Genomic DNA, 27,463 nt, shown 5'->3' on the forward strand with positions numbered 1-27,463 from the left:
TTCGATTCAGTACCTTCGATACCTGCTCCCTTCGATCGATAATGGAGATTTCGACTTAAAATCTGGCTCGAACGTTGACTCGTAGCTGTATTCGAAATCTAGTTTCGAAACCTGGTTCAAGTTCAAATAGAACTCGCTTTCTTTTTACCGAAATTCTTGGAAATTCTTGTAAATTCTTGTAAATTCTTGTAAATTCTTATCAATTGGATTATCAATTGGTCCTTCTTTTATCTTTCGTCGCACGGTAGATGGCGAGAAGATGCTGGCAATTTGTTTCAGAGAAAATAGAATACCCAGTAGATGGCGTTGAACAGCATGAAACTAACCGGAAATATGATTCTGGAATACTTGTCTATAATATTCACATCTTTGATCTTGGGCATCGATACGCGTAGAACAGATGCTCCTCTTCGTATTGCATGTAGTACCTGCAAGCATTATATATTTTCTTTATCTCATTTTACTTGCTACTTATTTTAACGAAATTTCATTTACTTTCTTTACTTAGATTTAGTTTCTGTTTAACCTAATACTTATACAAATAACTAATTAGCTGATTTCTTTGATCAACCATTAAATTCTCACGAGGTATTCTCACGAGACTCTTTCTTCTCCTTCTCACGAGTCATTTTCCACTCGTTGTCTTTTACCCAATTATTTATCCGTATATAATCCGTTTAGGCCGATTTCATCGTACGAATTTCTATCAATTAATCCTTTAATCATCAACATCTCTATCGTAGGACGAACAATTTTTCTACTATTATCCTTCCATTCCAAATTATAGGGGGAAGATGGCACGAGATCTCCAATATGCAAATTTACATTTTATCGAATATTACTGCTTTATTAGTTAAAGAAAAAAAGAAAAGAAAAGAAAAGAAAAGAAAAGAAAAGAAAAGAAAATTCTCATATGCATTTTTTAATCTTTCTGTGCTTCGAGATCGACGATCAATATTCCTGCGCGACACTCTATCCTGTATACAAATTTCTACATCAATTGTACGCGAGGATGAAGAATTATCGACTTAAAGTATGTAAGGACTTTTTCTTTGTGTAAACGAAAAAGGGAAAGGTATAATTGACAGTTAGCTTCGAAATGAAAAAGATTACGAACCCCTTTTGTCCTCTTAATAACTGTTATATAGTATTTGGGCTAACGACTAAAATAGTTTATGGCCTATCGTTTGGAAGGCCAGAAATCGAGGAATTTAACGAGAAGAGTTTCGATTATCCCAAAGCAGCCAGTCGGATTTAACTTTAACTTACACGAGGGTTATAAAATGCGTTTCTTTCGTAAATTTTATTCCGTGTATTTTTAATTACCAATAATTCCGGTTGAAACGAAAATTTCGTATGAACAATTTATGTTCTACACACACGATGTAATCATATTTTTCATATCATATTATTAGCTGTATTTTCTGAATGAAAGAATACAGATTTCTTTTTTATTTCTAGCATTGAAGTCTCGAAAGAGATTTGTTTACATACTAAGAAAAGTATAATAGAACAGGTAATAAGGTTACAATAACATTGTAAGATCTTGTCTCACAAAAAAGACAAACTGAATATAAATGCAGATGCATCGAGCCAAATAAAAATAATTAATTCGATATAAACGATAGAAAGAGGAGGTTGTAAATCGTGCTTGTGAAATCGTTTAAACGAAATAGTAATGACCTGTTTGATTAGCAAAGAGAGGAGAAGGCCACACGACATGATCAATGTCCGGTTTAGCATCCAACACTTGGAATCATTAACAATGACGAAATAGAATTTGGAAAGAATCAGGTGACTCGTGACTAGCAATAAGGTGAATTTAGTCATTATCCGAAAGAGAAACGAAATAGTGTCCTTATTCCGGTTATAACGTAGCGGCTATTAATTATTAACCAGAATTGACCAGAATTAACGAGAATTAACGAGAATTAACGAGAATTAACGAGAATTAACGAGAATTAACCAGAATGAGACTCGAGGACTATAATGCAACACTCTGAGCAGTAAAAATCGACTCCTGACTATTAAGAGAGCTTTTCATGCAAATTTCAAGTTCGAGACATACGCTCGCGCTTTAACGACTCAAGTCATTCGTCATTTTGCTACCGTCCGTGAACATAGAACAGGCATGATCTTTATTAATGACCGAATGAAATTATCTCACTACTATCTCATAGTTATAAAGGTTATATTTAGCGATAGACGAAAGATGAGACGAAAATTCCGATTCATTGCAGAGACGTAATTGAAAAAGTTCCTTCCTTCTCCGTATTCTATTTTTAGAAAAAACATCTTGGAAATTACTCAAGTATTTAGAAATAGGAAGACTTATTAGTGAGGATTTTCATGATATAAATATCATACATGGATCTATGATAAGTGAAAGGATGTTTCGATTTTGCTAACGATATATTAACTATAACTAGAGTCGGAGTGACTCTAGTTCGGACATGAGCCCAAAGCCAATCTAACAATCATATGTTGGATTTGTTGCAGTTTATTTCTGAAAACTTTCCCACGTGGAAAATAAATGAAACAACTATAATCAATTATAGACGCACGTAACTTTAGCGAAAAAGCAAGAGAGTGTTAAGATCAGCGTTGCATCACGCACAGGGTGGCACGTACAGTGGAGACTGTAACTTAATAATACATATTTATATTTTTATAACATCTAAACTTCTACTTGGAAAAGTTGTAACGAGCTAAGCAACTTGTTAATAAATCTTGTAATTTCGCTGGATCTAGCAAAAGTATTAGCAATTTTAATTCGTTCAAGATCAGCAAGAATCATTTTTTCCCTATTATTAAAGTGAATAAAAACGAATTTACGAGAAGGAAAATTGAGAGGTGTAAGAATTTTAAGAGGTTAAAAGAATTTCGCTCAATGATACCGATTGCTTTTCACAAAGGATGGAGGGAAGGAAATATGTTTATGGAGAAAAGAGCAATGTCATCATATATCTTACACTAATTACACAAACCTAACCTAACCTAACCTAACATATTCGATAAAATATTCGTTAGCATTGTTACCACTAACATCATAACTCGCTATTCTTTTTTCTCGTTGTAATTGTATTTATCGAGCTACCTTCGCACATAAAGTTTCATTGGAAGAAGAACGATATCGAGATTCATCGTAGAAGAAATACTTGGTGCATAAGCATCCTTGTTATCAGAAACGATCACGGTAAGATCAAGTTAGGTAGCGAATAACACTAGCAAATGAGAAAAGAAAGGAAATATAAAGAAGAGAATGGAATTGAGAAGGCGGAAGAGAATAAAGCAATATAAATCGCAGCAAAAATAAGACGCGTCTCTACGACCTGTGTTATGAGGTAACTCTATCAATTTTCCACCGGTGTATCATATTGTAGTTACACGTTGTATATAAGTACGTACTTACGGTGGCCCAAATGCAACTATTACTGCAACCATTTTTTCATTATTCCCGGTTACAATAATCTCTTTTTTCTCCAAGTCTCGCTGTTAATGAATTTCCTCTTACCGATTATTTTTAAATTTATCAACAAAGTAGTTAACAAGGGTCTTTCTCGTTAGAAAAAGTCATTCTATGTATGGAAAAAAGTTGTTGGAAATGTCGATATGTTATAAAAATAACACATGTAAATGTTGAAAAGATAATTTCAGTTATATAGGAAAATCAATCTAGGATATAACGTGTGAATAAATAGTTCATAAGACCTAAATTTCAAGAGAATAAATGTTTGAAATGTTTATATAAACGTTAGATAAGGATTGGGGGTTTAGGCGAACTGCGCCCTGTACCCTCCCGCCACTCTCTCGCCACGAGTCGGTAAGTCGCTCTAGAGAAATACTGAAAAATAGATATATGTAGATTCTGTAATACCTGCTAGTTTTTAATACAATGCAAACTCAAATACTTGGATCGGAATTGAAAAGATATGAGAAAAATATTTTATCGAGTGAAACGAAAGAGAGTGTCGACAAAATCGTGGTTAGCACCATCGATCGAGTAATAAATCTTTGTGAAAAAAAGTAAGATCAAAAGGAAAGATAACATTTTTCCATTTAATTATAAATATCGACCTGTCGGACTTGTCTTTTTCATAACGTTTACTCGAAACATTTCTTTCTATTTATCCAATACGTAAATATCGTTTATTTCAAAAGTTATAGGTAATCGAGTATGAAGCACATCGATTTACAGTTTACACGAATTGTGTCAAGTTTTCAAATATTATCCTGCTATCTTAATTAAACTATTTTAACAACATTCGTTCTATTTACAATTGTGGGCAACTTTCACCGATACCGCTCGCTCGTCTTCCGGCGGGAGAAAGCGCTTCCTTGGATTTCTAGGAAGACATAACCGAGGTTCAAGGACAATGGATACATATGAGGATGCTCAGATACCATTCTCGACCGTCAGGATCGAAGTTGGACCGAAAAGGACATAATAAAATACCTAGTTACCGTACCAAACGTTGTCTGATGTAATCTCTTACGCGATATCTGCCACCATAGTGACAACTGTATACGCAGCGAGCTATTTCTATCTACTATATAGTCTTCTAATTAATTGCGATTAATTGTGCGTATTATAATTTACAACGCGTTGTTTCGAAATAGCATTAACGAAACACACGGAACGCAAACATGAATTTATGAAATATAAATCAAGAAAAACAGGTTGATAGAAATCTTTTGAGAGGATTTTTCTTAATAGAAGAAAAAAAAAAGTCATATAAATAATTTTGACTCAACGAAAGATTCCAGTCTGAGATTAGATAAGATAAGATAAGAAAAATGGCACGTATTTGAACGGAATCAAAGTGTTTTTAACTAATTGTAAATCAAAGAAGATTACACCCTGCGGTCTTCGGTATTTTAACATACATCTTTCGAACAAGCCGAAAAGTTGTAAAATAGTAATAAAATAGAAAAATTCGTTTTCGAACGATAGCACGTCTAGCACTAAATAAAATAAAATACAATAAAAAATTGAGACGAAAAAATCGAATTCTTTGATATTTCAAAGATCAATTTCTGACCAATTTCGTTTAAAAATGAAATTTCTAAAAGTGCAAAATATCGGAGTATATATCGGAGTTTATATCGCGGAAAATTTAAGAGAAGATTCGTTTACATAGGATGGAATAACTTTCGAGATATTTGTCCGATATTTGTCGAAAGATTAGGTTTGTCGAAAAATGCGTTTGAAAGTAGTTGTTCGTAAAAGTCTGTAACTTTGCTAATTTTTCGAATTTTCACATTTTTCGTTATACATTCGTAGCTACTATATTAAATATTCTTTAAATATGGATGAAGCGGAAGATTGATCTTTTTAAGATTTCAGATCAGAACATTTTCTTAACGATAAATATGCGCGATATAATAAATGGAGACAATGAAAATTAGTACGCAGCGAGGAAACGTTAAGAGGAGCTTATTGTTAGACGACGAGAAGTTGGCTGATGTTGGGACACACCGCCAAAGCTTATACGCGTATATAAGGAGAGGCCACTTTTCCTGCAAAAGAATTATATGTATTCCGCTCGGTATTAATCCTTCGTGTACCTGGTAAGAGAAGATATTCCATATCTTATATTCCATATCTTACAATTAGCGGTATCCCTACGGTATCCCTACTACAGCTATCTCTACTTCCTCCCATCTTTTCCTCAAACCGACAAAGCAAAGTCGACAACGAACCTTCTGCCAGACGAATTTTTACTTTTATTTAACGCTAAAAGTAGTCCGAAATAGTAATTTTATCTATTCCTTTCTTTTCATCCTACTATTATACTTAAATTATCGTTATTTAACAATGTATATTCCGCTACATATGGCAATCTAGTGCTAATAAACTTTAATTAAATAAATGAAACTGCGTTAGGATAAGCATGAAAGACTTACTAGTATTATTTTTGCCTGAAATGTACATTTCATTCAATGTTTTATTTCGTTGTTAATTATTTTGTAAAAGTTATTTTCTAGGTTCACTAGAAATTCGATATGAAATAACGTAGATTCTGCAAAGGATATGTTATCGTTAAAGGCGCAATTAGGATGTTTTCGATTAAGCAATAATAAAAAGAAATAATAAAAGCGTTTGTAAGCTTGTACGTATGCGTTGCGTTATTCTGTGAAAATCGTTGGTACGAAATTCTAATCAAGTTTAACGATATATTCGAGAAATATTTTCTACTTCGAACGAACGTTGCGTAAGAAGAAATGTGGAGGAAAAGTGATCTCGTACCGAGAAACTAAAGCAAATTATAAGTTAATCCTTGTTGAAGGAAAACGCGGGAAGCGAAATTTTGTAATGTTACCTTAGGTTTATGTTGCTTAGGTCCTCTGTATCGAAGACCAGCGTTCCTCCCGTACGTGTTGTAGGCCGCGACTCTGGAAATTCGAAAGCTAGGGGGAAACTTGGCCGGATCATGTTCTCTTCCGGTTCCAGGCGTCGAACTGCTACTAACCAGACCTGATCTGTTCCGTATACTCGGCAGAGGAGACATCCTGAGATCTTGAAGCTCTATTATGTCCGCCTCCGTTGAACCAGGAAAAGGAGAACTTGCTTTGCTTCCTATGAGATTATAGTTTTTTTCGTCAATTTTTCATTTTCATTCTTCGTTCTCCATGCAACGTTAAAAGATACAGACATTTTCTTTTTCTTTTTATTCCTCGAAACTTGGGTTAAGCAGTTTTGGATCGTTCTAGATCGGTCTCTGTGTTCGAACAATATCGATTTGAATCTTTCTCGAAACGATTTATCTTTCTGCCGGATTTTCTAAACGAAATTTCCTTTCTTTCGAATCAATATTTGCGTGATTGCAGTCTGCGAGATAATTACAACCTTTTGATAAATATTTCGATACAACGTGTTACATTTTTCATAATTATAAATCGAAACGAAATCATCCTACATCACATATCGTTTTCATAATATATTCCGTTCGAGCTACCTGACCTAAAGGCCAAAGGAAGAAAAGAACTCGAGTAAACTTAAAATTACCCATGATTCGTGGCTCTGAAGTTTGAAATTTCATTTGAATCCTGCACATTTCGCACTTTATCCGGGTAAAACACGTTTTAACCGATATTGCTCGAGTAAAGATGGGTTTACGAGTTCTCATAATTTCTCATAATTTCTCATAATTTCAAGTTTTCACTAGAAGATTTTAAGTATATCCAGTAAAGCTCTTCTAGCTTTATCCGTAACACGACGGTATGCGATTTACGAACAAACGCTTTGTTACAGTGAGGTTAGATTTCATTTATCCGACGCGAGTAGTTACGTGTTTTCTTTATACGGAGAAGTGGCGCATTCATTGACATTCCGTGAAATACTCCGACACTTTGTAGCGTAATTAACTCGATTGTTTATCGATAGCGAAATTGCATCCGAGCAGAAGGATATGATTTTCAAAAGGGAATTTCAAACTTTAACTAATTTCCAAGTGTCGAGTTATTTTTCATCGTACTAATCGTTTTTAAGACACGCAACCGTTTGTTAAGAAATCATAAAAAGCGTGTAACTACGTAGAATGGATAAACGTTTACGACACCGAAACGGAGCGTTTATTCTTCTTTTCGCTTCTAGATCGAGTTTCTAGACAAATCAAAAATTTAATAACAAAAGTATAATAATAATAATAATAATAATAATAATAATAATAATAATAATAATAATAATAAATAATAACATAGAATCACACAGTCTCTACTAGGCTGGAGAGTACTTTGACTCTAAATTTCTGCAGACTAGGGACTAGAACTAGCTCAGTCTCAACTCTAACTCTCGAACTCTTGAAAACAACAACTCTTACTAAACTCTTATTAAACTCTCTCTCTCTCTCTCTCTCTCTCTAAAGAATCTTAGAAAAAACTGCTACTGAACTGCCTCTCTCTTCCAGAACGGGTCCTTTTAAGTCCGTCCGAAAGACAAGGGCCTCTCAAGGGCCAGTGGAAGGAGGAGAAAACTCCCTCCACGCTAAGCTCAGGGGTGGAGGAGACTCCTCCTTCCGGGTTATCACCCTCGCGGAGACCTTTCCCGAGAAGTGACCGCGGACACGTCACCTTCGGTTTACGACGGGGAAAGCCGGGGTTGCGCGAGACCACCTCACGTGGCCAAGCCCCAACCTCCTACGACCCATCTGGCAGCCAGACCCTAATGGGTCTTCTAAACCTGGCAAAGTGTTCCTGTAGGGACTGTAGGACTATCGCACCCTAATAATGCCTAAAAATATCCTACAATAAAAAATAACAATTCCTATCAAAATGGTTACGAACCTCACTCACACCCACGACTGTCTGTAGCTTGTAGTTGTGGTTATTTAACATGAAGTAAGGTAAAATGAAAAAAAAAATTGTTTGTCACATACTATCGATTTACATTCTCTAAATTTTTTCTCTATTTTTCTACGCATAGCGTACTTTTACCCATAGCGTGTTTCTACGTCTGAAACAGGTTAAGATAAATTTATTTTACTTTTAGTTCATTTGGTTATTTTATTTGGTTTTAAATCAAGCGATAAGTAGATAAAGCTGTCGTCTAAATTTGAATAGTATTTAATAACATATAACAATAACGCTAACAATATGCATCATGGAGGGGGAAGTCGGACAAGATGGACTCTTATTTATAATTCGTCGTTACGTTGCCATTTTGCCCTCTATCGAAAAGATAGAAAATATAAGAAGAACACCCCGATAAATTATGCGTTTAGTGGTCAGTTTTCTTTTTCCAACGATTATCATCTTATTTTTTGTCATTTTTCGAATATCGATAGATTAGTAACGCTTTGCGATCCTATTAATTCTCGAATGTTATCGCTCAAGTATTCCCTAAAATATTTATATTTACACGTTTACGAACGTTCTTTATAAACAAATAAGGGTATCTGCATTTAATTGGTTTCGTTGTAGCATTTGGGACAAGATGGGAATATTTTAGAAACGTTAATTTTTAAATAAGATGCTTCGAACGTATAAGAAAAAGACAGATGGACAAATGTTGAACCGAAGAATTTCAATGGATGTCTGAAAAGTTGTAAAGAAAAATTATTACATTATATCGATAAAATCCTCGATAAACTCTGAGGAATAGATCGGCGCTTCTACAAATACATCAGTATTTTCACTTATTTTCACAAATATGTATTAATTTATTAATTTTAAATATTATATTATAATATAAATATTATATAAATAATATATAAATATTCGTATAGTATGTGCGAAGGTTCGGCTTACGTTGAGCTTGATACGTGTAAATTTGCAACTATACATACATACATACATACATACAGGATATATGACTATTTGAAGTTTCGATCGCATAGTGTTCCGTGTACAGGCAAAATAGGATAACGCTGCTAGCATTAACATTTTTTATTCATTTTAATTTCCAAATATGTTAATATATTTCGATAAACAGACATTTACGCTATATTTAGTACTTTTTACAGATATAGGTTGCCGGCAATTGTAGCGTTTTGAAGTGATTTTCTTTAAACGTTCCCATCTTGTCTCAGCTTCGCTAATATGTATAAAAATGTGTACGATAATTATCGGTATTGATCCGTATTATATGATACAATACGATATAATAATATTATTTGCAGTATTCTCTTAAAGATAGCAAAGAATCGATCGATCGATAGCAAAGAATAATATTTTTAATAGTTCAATTAGTCAAAGTAATCGTTAAACTCTCTTGGAATACATATACATATGTATGTGGGATGCCGAGCAGTGAAGCAGTGACACTAACAAAGGAAATAGTATTAAGAGTGGTAGCGGGGCAAACTGGTGTGCGGTCTTACTTCTAAGGGAATGCATGGGAATATATGAGAATCGAGGAATAATAAACAGCGGCATCGGGTTCGACTCGGGCGTTTAGGCCGATATTTAGGGTGCGGGCAAAAGAACAAACGATAGCGCGAAAGAATCCTTTTCACGGGATATCTATCACTGACCATCGAGTGATTGAGAAAGAAAGCCTGTGTATGAAAAGAGAGAGTTTTGGTTTAGGATAAGGGTTGGATGCAAGGGCGCGGCAAGGCAGAGAAGGCAGAGAAGGCAGAAAGTGTGTAAGTAGTCGAGACGCAGTGAATAGAGGATCGTGTATTTCAGAGTTAGAATTGAGATGAACTTGGTGTAATATTTTAGTTAAACAAACCTGTTTTGTTATTAAAAGTGAGTTGTTGTTTATTAAACGCGCAAATCTCAGTCTGCACAAGATTAATTTAGCAAAAAATCCTACATACATACGTGTATATATATATATATATAGACATTTAATTGCGGGTTAGGTTTGAGCTAAGTTGTAATGCGTTATATTTCTTGCCATTTTTTCTCACATTTATCGCTAAACTTCGTATCCAATAATTCATAATTTATTAAACGGAATTTTTATCTGGTATCACAAAATCGATCATCGAGGTACTTACGGTAACTCGTATTAATCGAGTAATACAGTTTTACGAGAGATTGTTGCTCTACATATTTGTTTACGATAACGGTATTAAATCCTTTTACAGTCAGTAGAAAATACATTTTTATGTATTTTATCGTATCTTTTAACTTTCTTTCGTATTATTGCATATTACATTAGATACATATAGAAATGAAAAGATTCGAAACCAACACTAATCACAGCGATGAATTAATTTTTATCCACAGAACGAGATTTAGTTAAAAGTCTTTTTAATTTAGACATATCAGACAGTCATATTTAAGTTTTATCGGGGTAATGATCTTAAATAGAAATCAAGAATTACGGAAGAATTCTAGACGAAGGACAGACTGCGTCAGGAGCGTGTAAGTACTCAACTCAACACTGTTTAATCCGATGTAATTCTTGTGCATCAGACATAGGAGAAGAGTGGAGGAAAAATGAAATTGGAGGGACAGCTGTAGGTAAAGAAAACTTTCATATGCCAGCTTATGCAGTAACAAGAAACAGGATATGAAAATATCAACGAAGTGACTGGAGAAAGGAAAAATACTTGGGCAAGAGGAAGATGGAACTTGACGTAAGCAAATCCAAGTTAACGATATTCAAAAAAGAAGGATCAAATAGAATGAAGAATCTGGAACGAAAGCGGCAGGGTAAAGAGATTAAGGAGCGATGAAGGAGCTTGCATAGCTGGAATTTAAAAGTGAAGTTTACAGGAAAATGGCGGAGTGACAAAGTATAGAAAAGAGCGAGTGAAAAAGGGGTCAATGTAATTACGAGATAAATATGGCAAATATTGGGTGAAAGGAAAAGGGACGAGTTCATTAGAGGATCGTATATGTTCGATAATTTGCAGTTCAATTTTATGGCTCGTGTTAATGTTATATGCTGGTGAAATTTTTGGGTGCAAGGTCCGGAATAGTTTAGAGGAAGAACAGGCAAAATACATAAAATGGTATTTAGTCTTAGAAAATGATTATTACCAAATTATTACCAAATTATTACCAAATTATTACCAAATTATTACCAAATTATATAGCTCTGGAGAATATGAAAAGCGACAGGATAGCAAATAGGGCCAGAATTAGGGCCAGATTAAAATTTGTAGCAGGGATAAAGAAGTCGAGTGGGAAAGTATTAGACAAGGAGTGTTTAAAAAGAATAAAGAACGCCGGATTTATGTGAAATTTTATCAAAGATACGGTGTGAGTCGATTACAAATGGCAATATTAGGAAAGAGGGGTAGCGATATCGCAAATTTATACTAAGGAAATAAATATACAACTACGAGATTAGACAGGACATCATAAAATCAGAGAATTCTGTAATAAAATAAAACAGAAATTATAAATATATTGTCACGTTAAATCGTACAAAGTACTTAAATAAAGCACGGGTGGTAATAGCCAGAATTTCGAAAGGCGTAACAGATATTGGCTGGAGAAAAAGCAGAAAAGGTGTATTTCGTGTAATAGAACCTCCGTGTGTCTGTTGTGTAATACATTGAAACGTATCGTGATATGATAGATAAAGGGGAAATTACGCTGGAAAAAAGTGTCGAAGGATAGGGTATGCGATAGAGTAGAAAATTGATTGAGGAATGTAGACAGGAAAATAAGAACGATCTTAATTAGAAACGACCTTAAAACCAAATGTAAATCAAGCTCGTCTCCTGGCTTCTAATTCTGAAATTAATAACACACACACGCACGCACACGCGCGCGCACACACACACACACACGCAGAGAAAAGATAGAAAAGTATCGATATAAGAAGAAATATAAACTGAGATTGAAACTTAGGAATATTTAAGAAATATTATATTTATTGGAATAAGTCGTAAAAATTTAAAGGACCTCATATAATGGAAGACTGATACAACGAAAGGCTGGTGAAACGAAATTTGCATAACTTACGCGCTATTCCAACATTTCTATGAATATTTAGTTGTTGCAAATATATCTTGCAAAAACATTGCACCTTAAGTAAATAAAATCTATCTTTCTATCAAGTATGAAAAATCGATTCGACGAGATAATAGCTTAATACCGAGATTTTCAAGCGATTCAAGCCCTGTAACTAGAAAGTAGTATAAGATTGGACGTTAGAAAACATTTTCTTCCTTTCGTCCTTTTCATCGTTCCTTATCGCGCTATCTTTGAGATTTTTTTAGTAGATTACGTATAATTTATACATTCGTATAATTAGATTCAGCCGAGATAAAGTTTCGTGTGGAGATTAAACCGATAAAAAGTTACTGTATCGAAAAGCAACGGAGATGGATTTTTCTCGTTAGACATTTATACAGGTTGAAATGAAATCAGGCTTACCAGATTTTGAAGTAATCACTTTTTTCTCATCAGTTTCTTTCTTTTTCGTCTTCTTTTTGGCCCTGGCACCCCAATAAGTGTAATTAACCGCTGCGTACTCTAGCAAAGCGGCGAACACGAAAACGAAACACATTACTAAGTAAATGTCAATAGCCTTTACGTAGCTGATACGTGGCAGTGAGCTACGTACACCGGTCGAAATCGTGGTCATGGTGAGCACTGTCGTTATACCTGTGGCAGAAGAGATAATTCCACAATTACTCCTTACTCCTTAAGATTCGTTTACAAATGATTGCAAAGTAAAAAATAAAAAAAGATTTACAACAAATTGCAACATATATCTATCATTTTTAAGGTATTTATTTTCTTTATAGCGTTTATCTTGTATTTGTCATATTTTCAAATACATATAGTAACAGAAAATATATTATATTGCTATTATCGTTATATTACTCTTATGTACATTTATGCAATTAATATTAGCAATTAATATTACTGTTTAAAAGTATTATATATTTTATTAAATTTTAAATAATAAAAAATAATCGAAATAATCGTATCGAAATAACTACTCGCTCGAGATATGGGTATTAAAATATTTCAATAATATATTCGAATAATATATTAGTAATATTTTAATAAATTTGGTGGGCATCGCGATACGATAGAAAAATGATCTTAATAATTTAAACGAAAAAAGAAGAAAATTATATAAAAGGAAAGGATTAAAATTCGTATGTGTTGCGCCGAGAGAGTAGGTTTTCGTTTATAAAGCAACTTTTAGAAAACACGCGTGTTTATGCTCTATCGTGTCGTTTTATTTTAAATACTTTCTTTCATTCCAGCATATACAAGTATAGTTATACGTTATTTTCTTTACAATTGCATCCTGTTCCCAATGTTTTTCTTCCCAATGCTTGCTCGAATTAATATATAAGATTATTTCTGTACACTATATGTGTATAAGAATGTTGTATATATGCGACTCTCTCGACAACACTGGTATTAGTTGAATCGATGTTAAAATCGATGAAATATCGTAATAATTATCCACTCTTTTCGAATATACGATGAGTTTAGATTAAAATGTAAATAAAAATACGAATTAACGGAGAAAATTATTTGAATCGAAACGACGAACGCAACGCGACAAAGAACAATGTTTTCGACAGCTCGAGTTTCAAAAGTGTTTCAGAATTGTCAACACTTTGCTCGATATCTCGTTGTAGTTTCGATGCATATGTAGTTTCATATCCAGATCACGTTGAACAATCAAAATTACGTTTATTTGCAAACGAATGAAATGTGCAAAATTGAAATAATTGCCAACCACGATAATATGTGAATATTATTTTAAAATCTACCACTAACTAATGCTAATGATCAATGAATTTTCTTTACGATTTTAATTGGAAAAAAATATTTCTTTCTCGTTTCTAATAAGATTCAAAGTGGCGATGATATGTAATACGTTTGAATGTGCCTGTACAGAATTATTTTCTATACGTGTCAGGAAGTAAAATAATTATTAAAAAATTTTACACACAATATCACGATATATACGAATAGATACTTAAATTTATCTTTTTATTAACGGTTGCAGAAAATTAGCGAAAGTAGAAGATGTTATCCAATAATATTTGCCTTTGCAAGGAAAGTAATTTTCTTTTTTAACTAATCATTTCTTTCAACCTACAATTGTCCCTCGAGAAAATCCAAAATCGTTGATCGAATGTTATATCGTATAATATTCTATTAGAGTCGAATATAATACGTATTGTAAAATACGTATTGTAAAATAATAGAAAACGAGAGTGTCATGTGTTTGTTGGTATTTAAGAAAACGTTATATAGTAAGGTAAGATAGTAAGAAGCAGGTTGTTTGAAAAGTGTTGGTTTAAAGTTTAAAAATGATGGAAGAATTGTCGACACAGAATATGCCCTTTCTTCGAAATTCTGTGATGTAGAGAAATTTCGATTTGTCGTTGATCGAATTATAAGCGATTCAAATTCGAGCTAGTTGAAATAAGATGAAAATATCGTAACTATAGAGCAGCAAGACTTAAAGAAATAGGAAAAAGCCGCGTGTAAATGCTTTGAGATTGCATATTTTAGCAATTTCAAGTGACAACTTGACTGTACTTTTCTCTAGAATAATTTTTGTTCGTATCTTGAAGAAAATTGGAAACACATTTAAAGTTTTCTATGTCATGCTATTGCATTATTACGTTATTACGTGTGTATATATCTATTTGACTGGAGCGACATAGCGAGGTTGGAAAAGTGGAGAAACGCAAAAGTATATAAATGTTTAAATTTCCGAAACCATAGCCAGTCGAATGATCGTTTCTAAATATTTTATTAAATATTCTGCATTCGATGTTTCCGGCTGTCGATATTTAACTTTGCGACTTTTCTGTCTCTTTTTCTCTTCTTCTCTTCTTCTCTTCTTCTCTTCTTCTCTTCTTCTCTTCTTCTCTTCTTTCTCTTCTTGTTCCGTTTCTACCGAGTCTCATACATATATAGCTGTTACCACACTTATACTTACCACTAGTCGCATTTGATCGATTAACGATACTACGAATGTACTATAGCATTAGCAATCTACTATAAGCTTCTATAACGTATGAAATGAGATATCATACGGGATAATACGAGATAATAAAGCCACGAAACTCTAAGTTTGCGAGCAAATTGAAATACGGAGTCTATGATATATATAGCCTGTATAATATGCAAGGAACAGGAACGAAATATCTAGTATTCCGGCATTACTTGTCAAGTATGTATACGGAATTATCCGACCCGGATGTTTATATACTAATTAGTATACTATACTAGTATAAAATTCAAATGCAAAATATTAAATTCTCTTATATATAAAAATAAAAAGTTATATATAAAAATCAATTGCAAATATAATAATGTAAGTATAATTATAATGATAAGTAATAATAATATATAATAATAAGAATATAAATATAACTGTAAAAGATATAACTTTTATTTCTGATCATTTGACCGATAGATTCGATAGATTCGATAGATTCGATAGAATAAATGGTTATATATAAGTTACATATTTATATATTACAATTAGTTCAGTGTGGAGTTACTTGGAAGAGAATAAGAAAAATTTGTCATTGGAAAATTTGTGTTTCGGGGAAAGAAAGGAAATAAATGCGATATTCGATATTCAGTAAAAGAAAACACAACTAGAATTGAGCGGTAGTTAATGAACGTAATTAAAATTCATATCGGTGGAAGCAACTATAGAATGATTGTCTCGTTAAGAGAATCCAAAAGACTTTTGACGTTGGCGAAACGTCGTTGTAATAAATTATTAATGCCGGATAGGAACTATTGCTTTTGGGGCCTTTAACGAGAGGTTCACTTATCGTTAATCCTTTGCACTCGAATACCTGAAATATGGAAATAAAGTTATTCCACGCGTTAATTTATAATATATAATTTATAATTGACGATTTGGTTAATTTATATTAGAAGAAGTTATCCGTAAAGAATTTTTAGCCAAATCTCATGGAATTATATAGAGTTATGTTATTTTATAATCGCATCGAGTGCAAAGGATCAGAATCACTCTGTATATGTACATATGTGATTGATAAAATAATTGAAAATCATTACCGAGAGCTACTCTGGCGCTGGTCGCTTCGTGATTTATCCAAAAACTGACCCAACTTAACATCACGATCAAGATGCTAGGCAAATAAGTCTGGAAAACGAAGTATCCGATGTTTCTTTGAAGTTTGAAGCTCAATGATAATCTCTGATATATACCAGTGGCTAGCTTCTCTTTACGATCGTTCGTTTCGTAACCGATTATCGTGAATTGTGGCAGTTCAGCTTCTTCCACGCCACGTACCGGAGTCTCTTTCCAATACATTACCACGTCCAACACCGTATATCCGTCTAACAAAACATACCTCTAGTTTATAATATATACTCCTTTCATTTAAATACTTGGATTGTAGAAATTTGGATGTATTCGTAGCTTTATAAGGTTGAATATTTCCGAATTTCTAGAATTCCTAAATTTTCTACAAAATTTCCATCTTATAATAATAATTTCATCCCCTTTATCGCTAAATAGTATACAAGTTGTTGAAAAATAATCATCCAACACTTTAATGGCTTGTAGTAGCATTCGCTGAAAGGAGTGAAAAGCGCTTAATCAACATACAGCTTAAAATCCATTTATTTCGGAGTAAAATGTAAATCGTGTCTTGAAATGCAACAGCCTTTTCTGTTAAGACAAAATGTCCCGAAACATGCTCTTCGTCTTTCTTCAATTTCGATACAACATTCACACTTTCGCCTATTTATTTTGTACGCGTTTTCCATTCGTTCTCGTAATCCAACTGGACTGTCTCTCATGGATAATCCAATGAAATTAATAATTCAACTCAAGCTCATTAAGTACGTCTATAAGGAGATTCGAAATATCATTTTACACCGAAAATATTGTCTTTGAAACCTATATCGATTAAGCATTTTTTATTTAGGGGAAAGTAGGGTAAAATCTTCTACGACTATTCTTTTCGGATAAAAGCTACGACATACATATGCATATTCTGAATGCATAGCAGCGGATTATCGATGCTCCAGTGACACAATCACGATCATCCAATGACACGATCAGAGAATGTGCTAGTTTAGAAAATGTATATAATATAAATATAAAATATAAAATATGAAGTTTACAGTGTAAAATAAAATAAAATAAATTTCCTTGATTTTTTATCCGACATAAAAACATAAATATGTAACGTTCGGCGAAGTAAAGTATTTCAATATAGGGGCAGACCAGGTTTCTCAGACGTGGGAAACCTTTAGACGTGATTTAGATCAATTACAATTTCGATCGTTGAAAAAGAAACGTTAAACCAAATGTACAAATATATGGAAATGTATCGACTAATACGCGGATTGAAAGCGCGTGAAAGTGTTAATTAATAAATGGATTAAATAATAAAGAATGAAAAAATAAAAATGATACTTTGTACCGAAGTAAAGTAATCAGCATCGTTCAATCGAAGGTATAAAATATAAATTATATAATACGAGTTGAAATAAATTTGTAAAATATGCTTTTTAAATGATTAACATATAGATTTAAATGATTGGATATGACAAATGAGTAAAATACAATTTCACGGAATTCAACGTTTGTAAAAAAACGTTTGCCAATAAATAATAGTTAATAATGAACGATTAGTAGTTGATAGATATTACAATTTTATAACGTCAGTGAATTTTACATGCTTTCAAACCTGTCCCGAGTGCATTTTCTCTGAAATGAAAATATGAGACATTTTAATTATTTGAAATACTTTATTTCATTTCGTTACTTTCAATACCGTTATTTAAAGATACAATTATCGATTAATTTGAAATTAATTGAAATTAAACGACCTCGAATAACGAGTTGTTTCGTAATTTCTTTATTTCAAATCGGACAAAAGAAATAATCTTTGTGAATAATACCGAATGGAAAGATATTTTTCGAAATCTTTACAATTTCAGATACCGAATCATATCCTGCACAATTTCCAAAACGGAAATTACGATATCGTAATAAGTAAACTAAGAAAAGTCTCGATAATAATAAATATTGATAATTTGATATAATTTCGGAGATTTCGAACAATTTCGCAGTTATCTGAAATAATTATTTAATAAAGTAAATAATTATAAAATAAAGTAACGTATCATTTTTGAAGGGATGCGAATTGTATTAGCACCCATAGGGGTGATGATTTCAGGAAGTATCCAGGTCTGGCTTTAAGTATGTGTCTCTACTTGAGATACATATTACTAGCTTACTAGCTTGTTAGCCTGCTACGTTAGGTAAAAGCGGATAATGCGATATCGATAATGATATATGTTGTTTTACTTTGATCGAGGAAATTATCAAATAATTTCTTTTTTTTACGGAAGGTTGTCACTTTCTTATCGCGTAAGATTCAATAGAAATTTCTGATCCGACCTAGTCCAGAGTTGTCCTTGCCGTTAAATTTCTTACTAGTAGAAATAATATATCAGATACACCTGCTGGTTCTACCATACTTTTCCCCTAGCTATCTTGCCGAGTACTATGAGCCTTTAAAGATTTAGACACCATTTCTTAATATCCCGTATAACGTGGAAAAGAAATGAACGGAACGGTAAGGTAACATTCAACGATCGATTCTTTGATCGCGATTTAAAGATTTCTCAAAGATCTTTACTCTTTTCGAGTAATTGAAATGGAAAAAGATTCTGAAATTCCGTCTATCAGTCTGATAGACGTGTTGGGTGAACGGAGAGTCTGGCAAAGAGAGACACGAAAGGTGTTGATAGAGAGGGAAAAGAGCTACGAAAAGTAACATCGATCGTACAGCTCTCAATCTCTACGGTGCAGTTCTGCGAATCGAGCGGATAGTAGTGCAGATCCATCATGCAGGCCAGGGTCGTCGTGAATCTCATGCCATAAGTGACAGATCCGTCTCCGGACAACCGAACGAGTTTATTTCGCTCGGTCACGTCGTGTAAGAAACTGCGAACAAAACGAAAACCAACATTTTTCTTTCTCTGTCCTATGCTCTTTCGTAATTTACTCTCTCGAAGAAAGAAAAAAGAAAAACGGGAAAACGGAGAAGATATGAAAAAGCGGTTGAAAGATATGAACGGTAACGGGATATAAAAATTGGCGATTCGAAGATTTCGTTTTAAGAAAATCGACCACGTGGAAAAAGTAAAGAAAGGAGAGAAAAAAGAAATTCTGGAACACTGGAAACAGTGCTGCTTTTGTATTTTGCATCCAGCACCGCTTTACTTTGTTCTTTCTTCCTTCTTCGTCGCAAATTTTGAAACTTTGAAACTTTGATCAAGGCTATGTGGAAATATTAGAAAAGAATTGGAAAAAAAAAGAATGGAAAAAAAATGGAAAAAAATGCCGAGTACTTTGTTAATTGTTATCGACGTATCGATCACTAATTGGTATATCGCGATACCGAATGAACGTGGAATTCTCGAAATTCGATAGGCTATTGACCATTTGAAGTGGTTGAAAATTTGTACAAGTTGTGGAAATTCTTAAGCCTCGATCAGCTCACGATCTGGCAGGTTTATAAAGATCATTCGAAATTCCTTTTTAAGAATAATTTTGATTTTTCGAGAAACTTTCTGCACGTACCTGTTTTTGTCATTAGCGAAAAACGTGTCCGGAACCCAAATTTTTTCCGCGAAATCTCCGCTAAGAGTAAGAACTTCTTCTTCTTGAGAAAATGCCAGTCTTTCGTCTTTCCAATACTGATTTAAATACATCGTTATCGTATAATCCTGCGATAAAAAGAAGAACGTTGCTTCTTCGGTAACTAGGATGATTTTTATAGTAAACGGACTTTGTAAAAGCCGCAGAGTGTCTTTCACGAATTTTATTTTCGACAACTCGAAACTAAACGCGAAAGAACGTTCAAAGTTCTAACCTTGCCAACAATTACGATACATACATACATACATACATACATACATACATACATACATACGTACATACATACATACATACATACATACATACAACGATAATAGAATATAGAAAACTATCAACTAAAAATACCTATTTACCATGTTTACTTCCGAGATTGCATCGAAGCTCGCGATCGTGAGATCCATGCCAACCAATAGGGGTTCTCCTGAGGAAACGAAATACATATAGAAATTTGGAGGGAAAAAGGAAATCATTCGTTTATATGTAGAAGGTGTTCCACCGCGCGCGAACCGTTAAAACGTTACGAATTACGAAACGTTATTATTCGAAATATACCATACGCATACAGATGTACTGGTTGGCGTTTGCCCTAGGTCCGGGTCACAATCGAGTAGTCGATTTTTCGATCGATCTCTACTTTCCTCGAGGCTCTAGTATCGAGCACATGTGCTGCGTTGTAATTTTTAAGTGCATCGATTAAAGTATGTAGCCTACTTAAGCTTTCTCCTCACCGTAAATTAGCTGTCAAGTCAAATCGAATGTTTATCGTATCGTATTACGTAATTATACGTTTTATCAGATCAATATCTTATATTTACTTGAACTTTTTCAAATTCAACAGGGTTAACGCGCAAAAATTTTTCTTTCTTTTACATCGATAGTAATTTATTACCGAGAGGCGAAGGGCGGATGAAAGGCTCTGTTTTACTTTCTTTCCAATTAAATGGACTGTTAACATTTTATCATTCGGATAGCCGATATCTTTTTATGTTATACACGGTTAAGCGGTTATAACGAAAAATGCTCGTCCAAGACGATGGCAAGACGAACGCATAGAACGAAATGCTTTTTATTCAATCTTCAAAGTTGCGTTTCTTTATTTTCAAACGTACCTGTTTATTCCTTTTGTATATCCTATGATTCCTTTTTCATTTCGGATATCTGACACTTGCTTTCTTGCTCCCTGCCCATACAATTGAACCAAGTCCTATTCGTCTATTTTTAAATCTAAACCGATATTTTAATCCGATATTTATGGCAAATTTATTCCTTTTGAAAAATCAATGTACGATTTATTCGTTAAATCGTGATGGAAGGATTATGGACCAATGATACGATTTCCTAATATTCCTAATATTTCATCGCAGGCGTTTAAAAATTAATCCCATCCAGAAGCTTTCAACTATCAATGATTTCTATTCGACCATCTTTTGCTCAGATTTTATTATACGCAGTACAGTATAATAGTAGTAGTAGTAGCAGTAGTAGTAGACCAGCAGCAACCCGATAATTCCTTCCACGCTTGCTTACAATTAGTAGAATTAACGCAATACGAGCAATATGTATGTTTGTCGAATCTTAATCCATTTTAAACTTTCTTTCCTTCCAGACACTCTAAATCTGTATGCTTCGTTTCACATTCTACGTACAAATACTCTATGCTAGCGTTTGATTCGTGCCATTTGTCGATAATTAATGAATAATTGTAACACTCTCCCCAAGTTAAAAAACATATATATATAAAACTGCATAAAATTGTATAAGGCGATGCAGTGCAAATTGAAATTAATACCAATTTAGATATCGATTAAATAATACACAAAATGTTGCTCATTTTGTTTCGTCAAAGCACGCGTTGATACTATATCGATGGCTAAATCGATTGGGCAACGATTCGATTTTATTAAAATCGGCGTTAAACCGATTCTTACTTTACTCGTTCTTAAATGTTCTTTTCAACAGCAAAGTACAAGCTCGTACAGTACATTGCAGGAAAAACGGTGAAAGCGGAAAGTGGAAAGCGGAAGAAATTAGTCGGAGCAGTGATTTCTCACTCTACGTAATATGAAAATACTTGTTTGTCGCAGAAAAATGATCGATATATTATATGAAAATACATAACAATGTTGTAAATTATGGTATCTAACGTTAGTCTTTATCGATGGATGCCAAAATGGCACCGCTGATGCCATTGATTTTTCGGATAGTCTCACAGATAGTCTCACAGTTCATGGCTATAGAAAGTTTAGACGAAACGGTAAAGCGGGAAAAAAATTCACTTCGCCATCGAATTTTCTTCGTTTCAACTCGTTTAATTAAATACCAATGTACTATGGCCAACTTTTCTTTCATATTTCGATTAAAAAATGTCGAAATTTTATAAGCATCTTTCCAAAATATTATTCACGTTGCAATTTCGAAAATTAATATCTTTACGGTTAACCGACCTCACGATCTCGCTATATCGAACCGCTACTTCGAACCGATTATACTTTGTGTATCTTATTGTGTATCCCTGTTTGTCTATACATATATATATATATATATAAAAAATAAATTTTTGTTACGCTTCCACTCGGCTATTTAGAGATAAGGGGTTTAATAGGTAAAATGTTAATGTTTTATAGGTAATGGTAATTCGAAGGATCACGATTCTGAAACTATAATTCTGTTCCGGGGCACCGGTTATTCGATTGAACAGTCTGCGGGATACTTGCTCGGTTATTCCGAGATGCAATATTTCGAAAACACTATTCCATAATTAGTTTAAAACGAAAAATTGCATAACCAAGTAATTGTCAGATCGGTGTAAAAAATAGTAAAAAATAGTTTGTAAAAATGTAAAAAATCACGGAACGCGGAAATTAGGTGTAACTTATTTATCATCTAGTTGTACCGTCTTCCAGATTTTCGTATCTTTCAGATTTTACTCTTTAAAATAATTCTACTCTATAGAATAGAAAAGAAATTCTTTCGCGTCGAATCAAGTCTCTTTAACATTAGGACCATTATAATTAGAACCATGCTTCAAAATTTCAACTGACTTTCAACACACAAGGAACCTGCGAATAAGCTTTTCCTTCGAAATTATAATACAATATTTACATGCATTCTTTAATGCTTTGATATTCTTTAAATTGTATCGAATATAACGCGAATACATATATTATAAACGTACACCGCTACAAAATAAGATACAAAATACGATGCAAAATAAGTTTTTAACGAAGAAATTAGTTGATATTTCTTTTTTAATTCTTTACGTTTAAATTAATATTTCTAATTTGTAATTATTTTATTTATTTTCAAGTTTTATAATTATTTATTTAATCTATCTAATTATAATCGAATTACTTATTTCTAAGTTTTATAAAATCGTATAACCATTTTTTAGCCTTATAATCAAGTTCTTCGAGAATAGCGTTATTTCGATCGACAATAGAGCAATTATTAAGAATAGTGGATAGCTAGATTTTGATAATATAAAATATTCAAATCTTAATAATATTAATAACTATTTTATTCTAGTAGTTTGCGTTCAGTTTGCGTTCAGTTTGCGTTGCGATATATGTATTTCACGATACTTGACGCAATTATAAATTCTTTTATTTCACGTTTCCTCGCAATTTCAAATTATTACCGCGTGAAATTAAATTATTAAGTGAATTAGGAAATCACGAGCCAATTGATAAGAAATTATAATTAGTATTGTTCGATTTAAAATTCTCGTAGTCCGTTTAGATAGAAGCTCGTACATGTCGAAAAGCCAGCGCTGTTGAAATAAAAATTTAACTCGATATCCGCAGTGGTTTTTATCGAAATAAAATCAATAATTAAAGCATATAAATGTATATATAAGATTGTTTTTCTAGGTCGAGTATATCGACACGGATTATGAAGAATGTTTACGATTAGTATCGTTTTAACGAATTAATTCGGATTAGGAATTTTAGCGAATGCTCTTACTTCGTGTTCATACGTTTCGAAATAAACAGATATAACAGATGAGAAATTCTCTTCCTTGTCTAGGATGTAAATATAACGGAATAATCTTACGGATTTCATTAGGGAAAAATATCGCAACATTCTCCATGCGTTCATAATCTTGATAACCTTCGTAAAATTCCTAAATCATTGCACATGTAATGGCACATAGCTGTAATAGAAATATTCACGTGCTCCACTCTGGATAAAATACATCTCGTATCTTTTCGTTAGACAAAGTTGGAGATATGCCGGTAAAAGGATCGCGGTAAAAATCAGATGGCGTAAAATTTTCTTTAGCTTAAACGAATACGGAGATATTAAGGTTATTAATCGTATACTGTATGGTATATGAAAGAAATGTCCTTTATTCCTTCCTTTTATACGCGAGAAACAATGAGAAAGAAATACGGTTGTAAACAGTGAAAGCAAAAGGAAGAAAGAATGGAGAAAGGTAAAGAGGAATGGTGAAAAATTTGTACCAAGGTATTACTCGTCCGTAAATGCGCAGAGGATAATGTTGGCATAAAACGAGGTAGTATTTCTGTCAGGCTTAATCGAGTAAAGGATTAATCGTTTTGTTGTAACTCGTCGAAATGAATGGACGAAAAATCGTTGAACGGAAATATACGTTTTACGCGTGAAAAATACGTTTACGTTGGATAAATTATTAGCGTTTGATGCATTCGCAAATATTCGTAATTAGCGTATTAATTGGATCGTATTAAATAAGGATAGTTCGGTTAATGAATTATATCGCGATTACTTGGCGTACATTTAGGTTTAACCATTTTAAGCGTAGAAATTCAAGATAGACTTACCGCCGAAATTTGGTCTTAATCGAATATCGTAACCATCGAGGATCCGTGACATAGTTTGCGTCACATTTTCTAGTCTGTCAGACACCCCGGTATTCTCGAGACTGGCCCTACAATTTAACAAAGGATTTGGATGAAAATCTGAAAAATTAAGATGGCAAATAAACGAATAAATATACTTACATTTAAAATATAACGGTAACGTATTTCTTTTATCGTAAGATAAAATGTATGGAGCAATTGGAACGAATTCGTCCTTCTTTTCGTTAATAACGTTTCCAGATAACCGATTAACCGTTTTCTCCATGTTTTCGTATTTTTACAAATTTTGCTCGATTAACTTAATATAATAATACATGCTCGTTACTATTCCATTAAAATTCGATTAAAATTCGATTAAAATTCGATTAAAATTCGATTAAAAACGGCTAAAAGAGTTATTATTATTATTATTATTATTATTATTATTATTGAGATCGCTTTCATTCTTTCAAGTATCGTTATAGTTATGCAGCGTAGAATGTGACGAACCAAAGGAATAATATTTAAATCCTCTAGATCCTATCTAGATAAATCTTATAGATCTGCGTCTTTGACAGTAGTAAAATATACTCTCGATAAATTTCTAAACGAGTAATTGAAATTTATAACCTCTTCTGTAAGAAGATGACAATTAAAGTGGCAATTGAAAACCTTTCGGTTATTAAATGCTTTCGCTACTATCGCATAGATATGGTTATTATAAAAATCGACGAAAAGTCGGTTACAGAGTGGGAATTACAGAGTGGGAAATGTCGGTAAGAATGATTAAACAACTAACAATAAGACTACTAATAAGGCTAAGGAATTATTGAAATTGACTAAAAATTCATGAAAACATGCACGTGTATTCCAACGTAGCTTTTCTTCGTTAAAAATTAGCACGATTCGTCAATTTAGTGCATACAATACGCATCGAATAGGAAGTTACGTTTCGGCAGAAATATGTCGGCAAATATCTGGGAAATTCGGAAAATATTAAAGAAAAAGATACTCGGAAGCCGTGCAAATTCATTTCTCTTAGTCTTAATTTCGATAAAAATAATTATTACCAAGCGATCAGGTGAATCATCTGTAGCAGAAGTATAGTCTGCTGCAGCCACATTCTGCGATGCATCCTGCGAAATTACGTCAGCAGGTAGAAGAGGACGTCATCTCGATAGGTCCTTGCACCTCGACATCGAGCTGCCAGATACTGTAATCAGATCCGGCTGGATATTTTATTTAAAATCGAAATTACTCGCAAAATCGCGTGTTTTCTCTGGCAAGATTTAACCGATACGATATAACGGAGGAAAATTTGCGAAAGATATTTCCTTTTTACATTTTCCACGAAATTCATAAGCGTTTATAAGGATTTATAAGGATAATTGGCATAAATAACGGAGATGTTAAACTAGAAGAAGTATTAAAGAAGAAGAAGTCTTTTGCAAGATGTAGTTCACGAATCGTGAAAAGCGAAGGCATCGTTGTATTTGTGCGAGTACTCGACACTCGCGATACTTAGTGGAGAAAAGTCTGTTGGTAGTTTGTTGGTAGGTTAGCGATTCGCGCGAATGAAACGATATCGTTTCCATGTGAACATTTGCATCGAGGCATACCGGTAGATTTTACCGTAAGAAAATCATGATAATTTTCGTCCTTGGTTTCCCTGCAAAATTCTAGTATACCTAACACGAATTCACAAATGGTTAATCTTAAATATTAGCGGGAAGAAGGTACTCGGATAATTGGAATAATCGTTTTAAAGAGTGTACTGGTTGCATCGAGCGGGTGGAACGACGTCGACGGAAAGGCCGTGGACAGGATCGGCGGACATTGCGAAGGAGAACTTGTCACCAGGAGTCAATGCCTCTCGCTTCTTCCTGGCACTGTCGCCCTTAAAAGGGCACACTTTTTCACCACCACCGTACAGATAGGTTCGTTCACGAGCACTGTCCAACTTGGACGCCGTTGTCGAGGATATTTTCCGACGCTTCGGATGCTGCGCGCCACGCTCGCCTTCTTTCCTTACCCCTTCCTCTAGCCCCTCTTTCGCTCTCGCTCTCTGCTAACCTCCTTTCGGCTTCTCCCTCTCTCCCTCTCGCCCTCTCAACTTTCACTGCCTTCTTTCTTTTCTCCCCTGTTATTTTCTACCCTAGCAAAAATATTTCACTATATCTCTTTCCTCTCGTGCCGCTACTCCGGTTCCCGTGCATCGTTCCCCTACGATTTCCACGGTTTTCCCCTTAGCTGCACCCCGTCCCGCGTTCACCTCTTCCATCCGCGCGTTAATCTTCTTCCCTCCTTTATATCGAATTTGCTCAACCTCTTTTTCATACTTTTCTCCTTGCTCGTCCTTCCTCGTCCTTCCTCGTCCTTCCTCCCATTACCACACTCGTCCCTTCCCCCTCGTCGTCGCACCGTCTCTCTCTTTCTCTCTCTCTCTCTCTCTCTCTCTCTTTTCGTATCGGCGTGAAACACTTGCACTGCTGTTTCTCCCCCAACCGGCTTGCTTATCCCTTTTCTCTCTCACCTATTTATCTTTCGCTTCTTCTCTCGGACGCCGATAACACCAACAGGC

The 27,463-nt window shown here is 33.8% G+C and overlaps 1 protein-coding gene across 2 annotated transcripts; it reads right to left on the reverse strand.

The window, feature by feature from the left end:
- Positions 1 to 226: 226 nt before the first annotated feature.
- Lcch3 (Ligand-gated chloride channel homolog 3) lies at positions 227 to 27,463 on the reverse strand. Of its 2 annotated transcripts, XM_017902431.1 has the most exons (10): positions 27,416 to 27,463; positions 25,953 to 26,095; positions 24,865 to 24,971; positions 20,416 to 20,483; positions 19,985 to 20,130; positions 19,188 to 19,345; positions 16,435 to 16,719; positions 12,787 to 13,017; positions 6,324 to 6,580; positions 227 to 428 (listed from the first exon to the last, which is right to left on the reverse strand). In XM_017902431.1, the coding sequence occupies exons 2-10, from the start codon at positions 26,015 to 26,017 to the stop codon at positions 276 to 278; spliced, it is 1,470 nt and encodes a 489-aa protein (XP_017757920.1). In that variant the 5' UTR covers positions 26,018 to 26,095; positions 27,416 to 27,463; the 3' UTR covers positions 227 to 275. The 2 variants fall into 2 exon arrangements, with proteins under 2 accessions (XP_017757920.1, XP_017757918.1); XM_017902429.1 differs by lacking the exon at positions 16,435 to 16,719.

This window comes from Eufriesea mexicana, unplaced genomic scaffold (assembly GCF_001483705.2).
Source record: "Eufriesea mexicana isolate 0111107269 unplaced genomic scaffold, ASM148370v2 scaffold1824, whole genome shotgun sequence".
Taxonomy (NCBI): domain Eukaryota; kingdom Metazoa; phylum Arthropoda; class Insecta; order Hymenoptera; family Apidae; genus Eufriesea; species Eufriesea mexicana.

Coding starts and splice junctions, on each gene's coding strand:
- Lcch3 (XM_017902431.1), bottom strand. CDS start 26,017: ATGCATCGCAGAATGTGGCTGCAGCAGACTATACTTCTGCTACAGATG. Junction 20,484..24,864: donor ATTAAGACCAAATTTCGGCG/GTAAGTCTATCT, acceptor TCGTTTCCTCAG/GAGAACCCCTATTGGTTGGC. Junction 13,018..16,434: donor CAGCGCCAGAGTAGCTCTCG/GTAATGATTTTC, acceptor CTTCTGCCACAG/GTATAACGACAGTGCTCACC.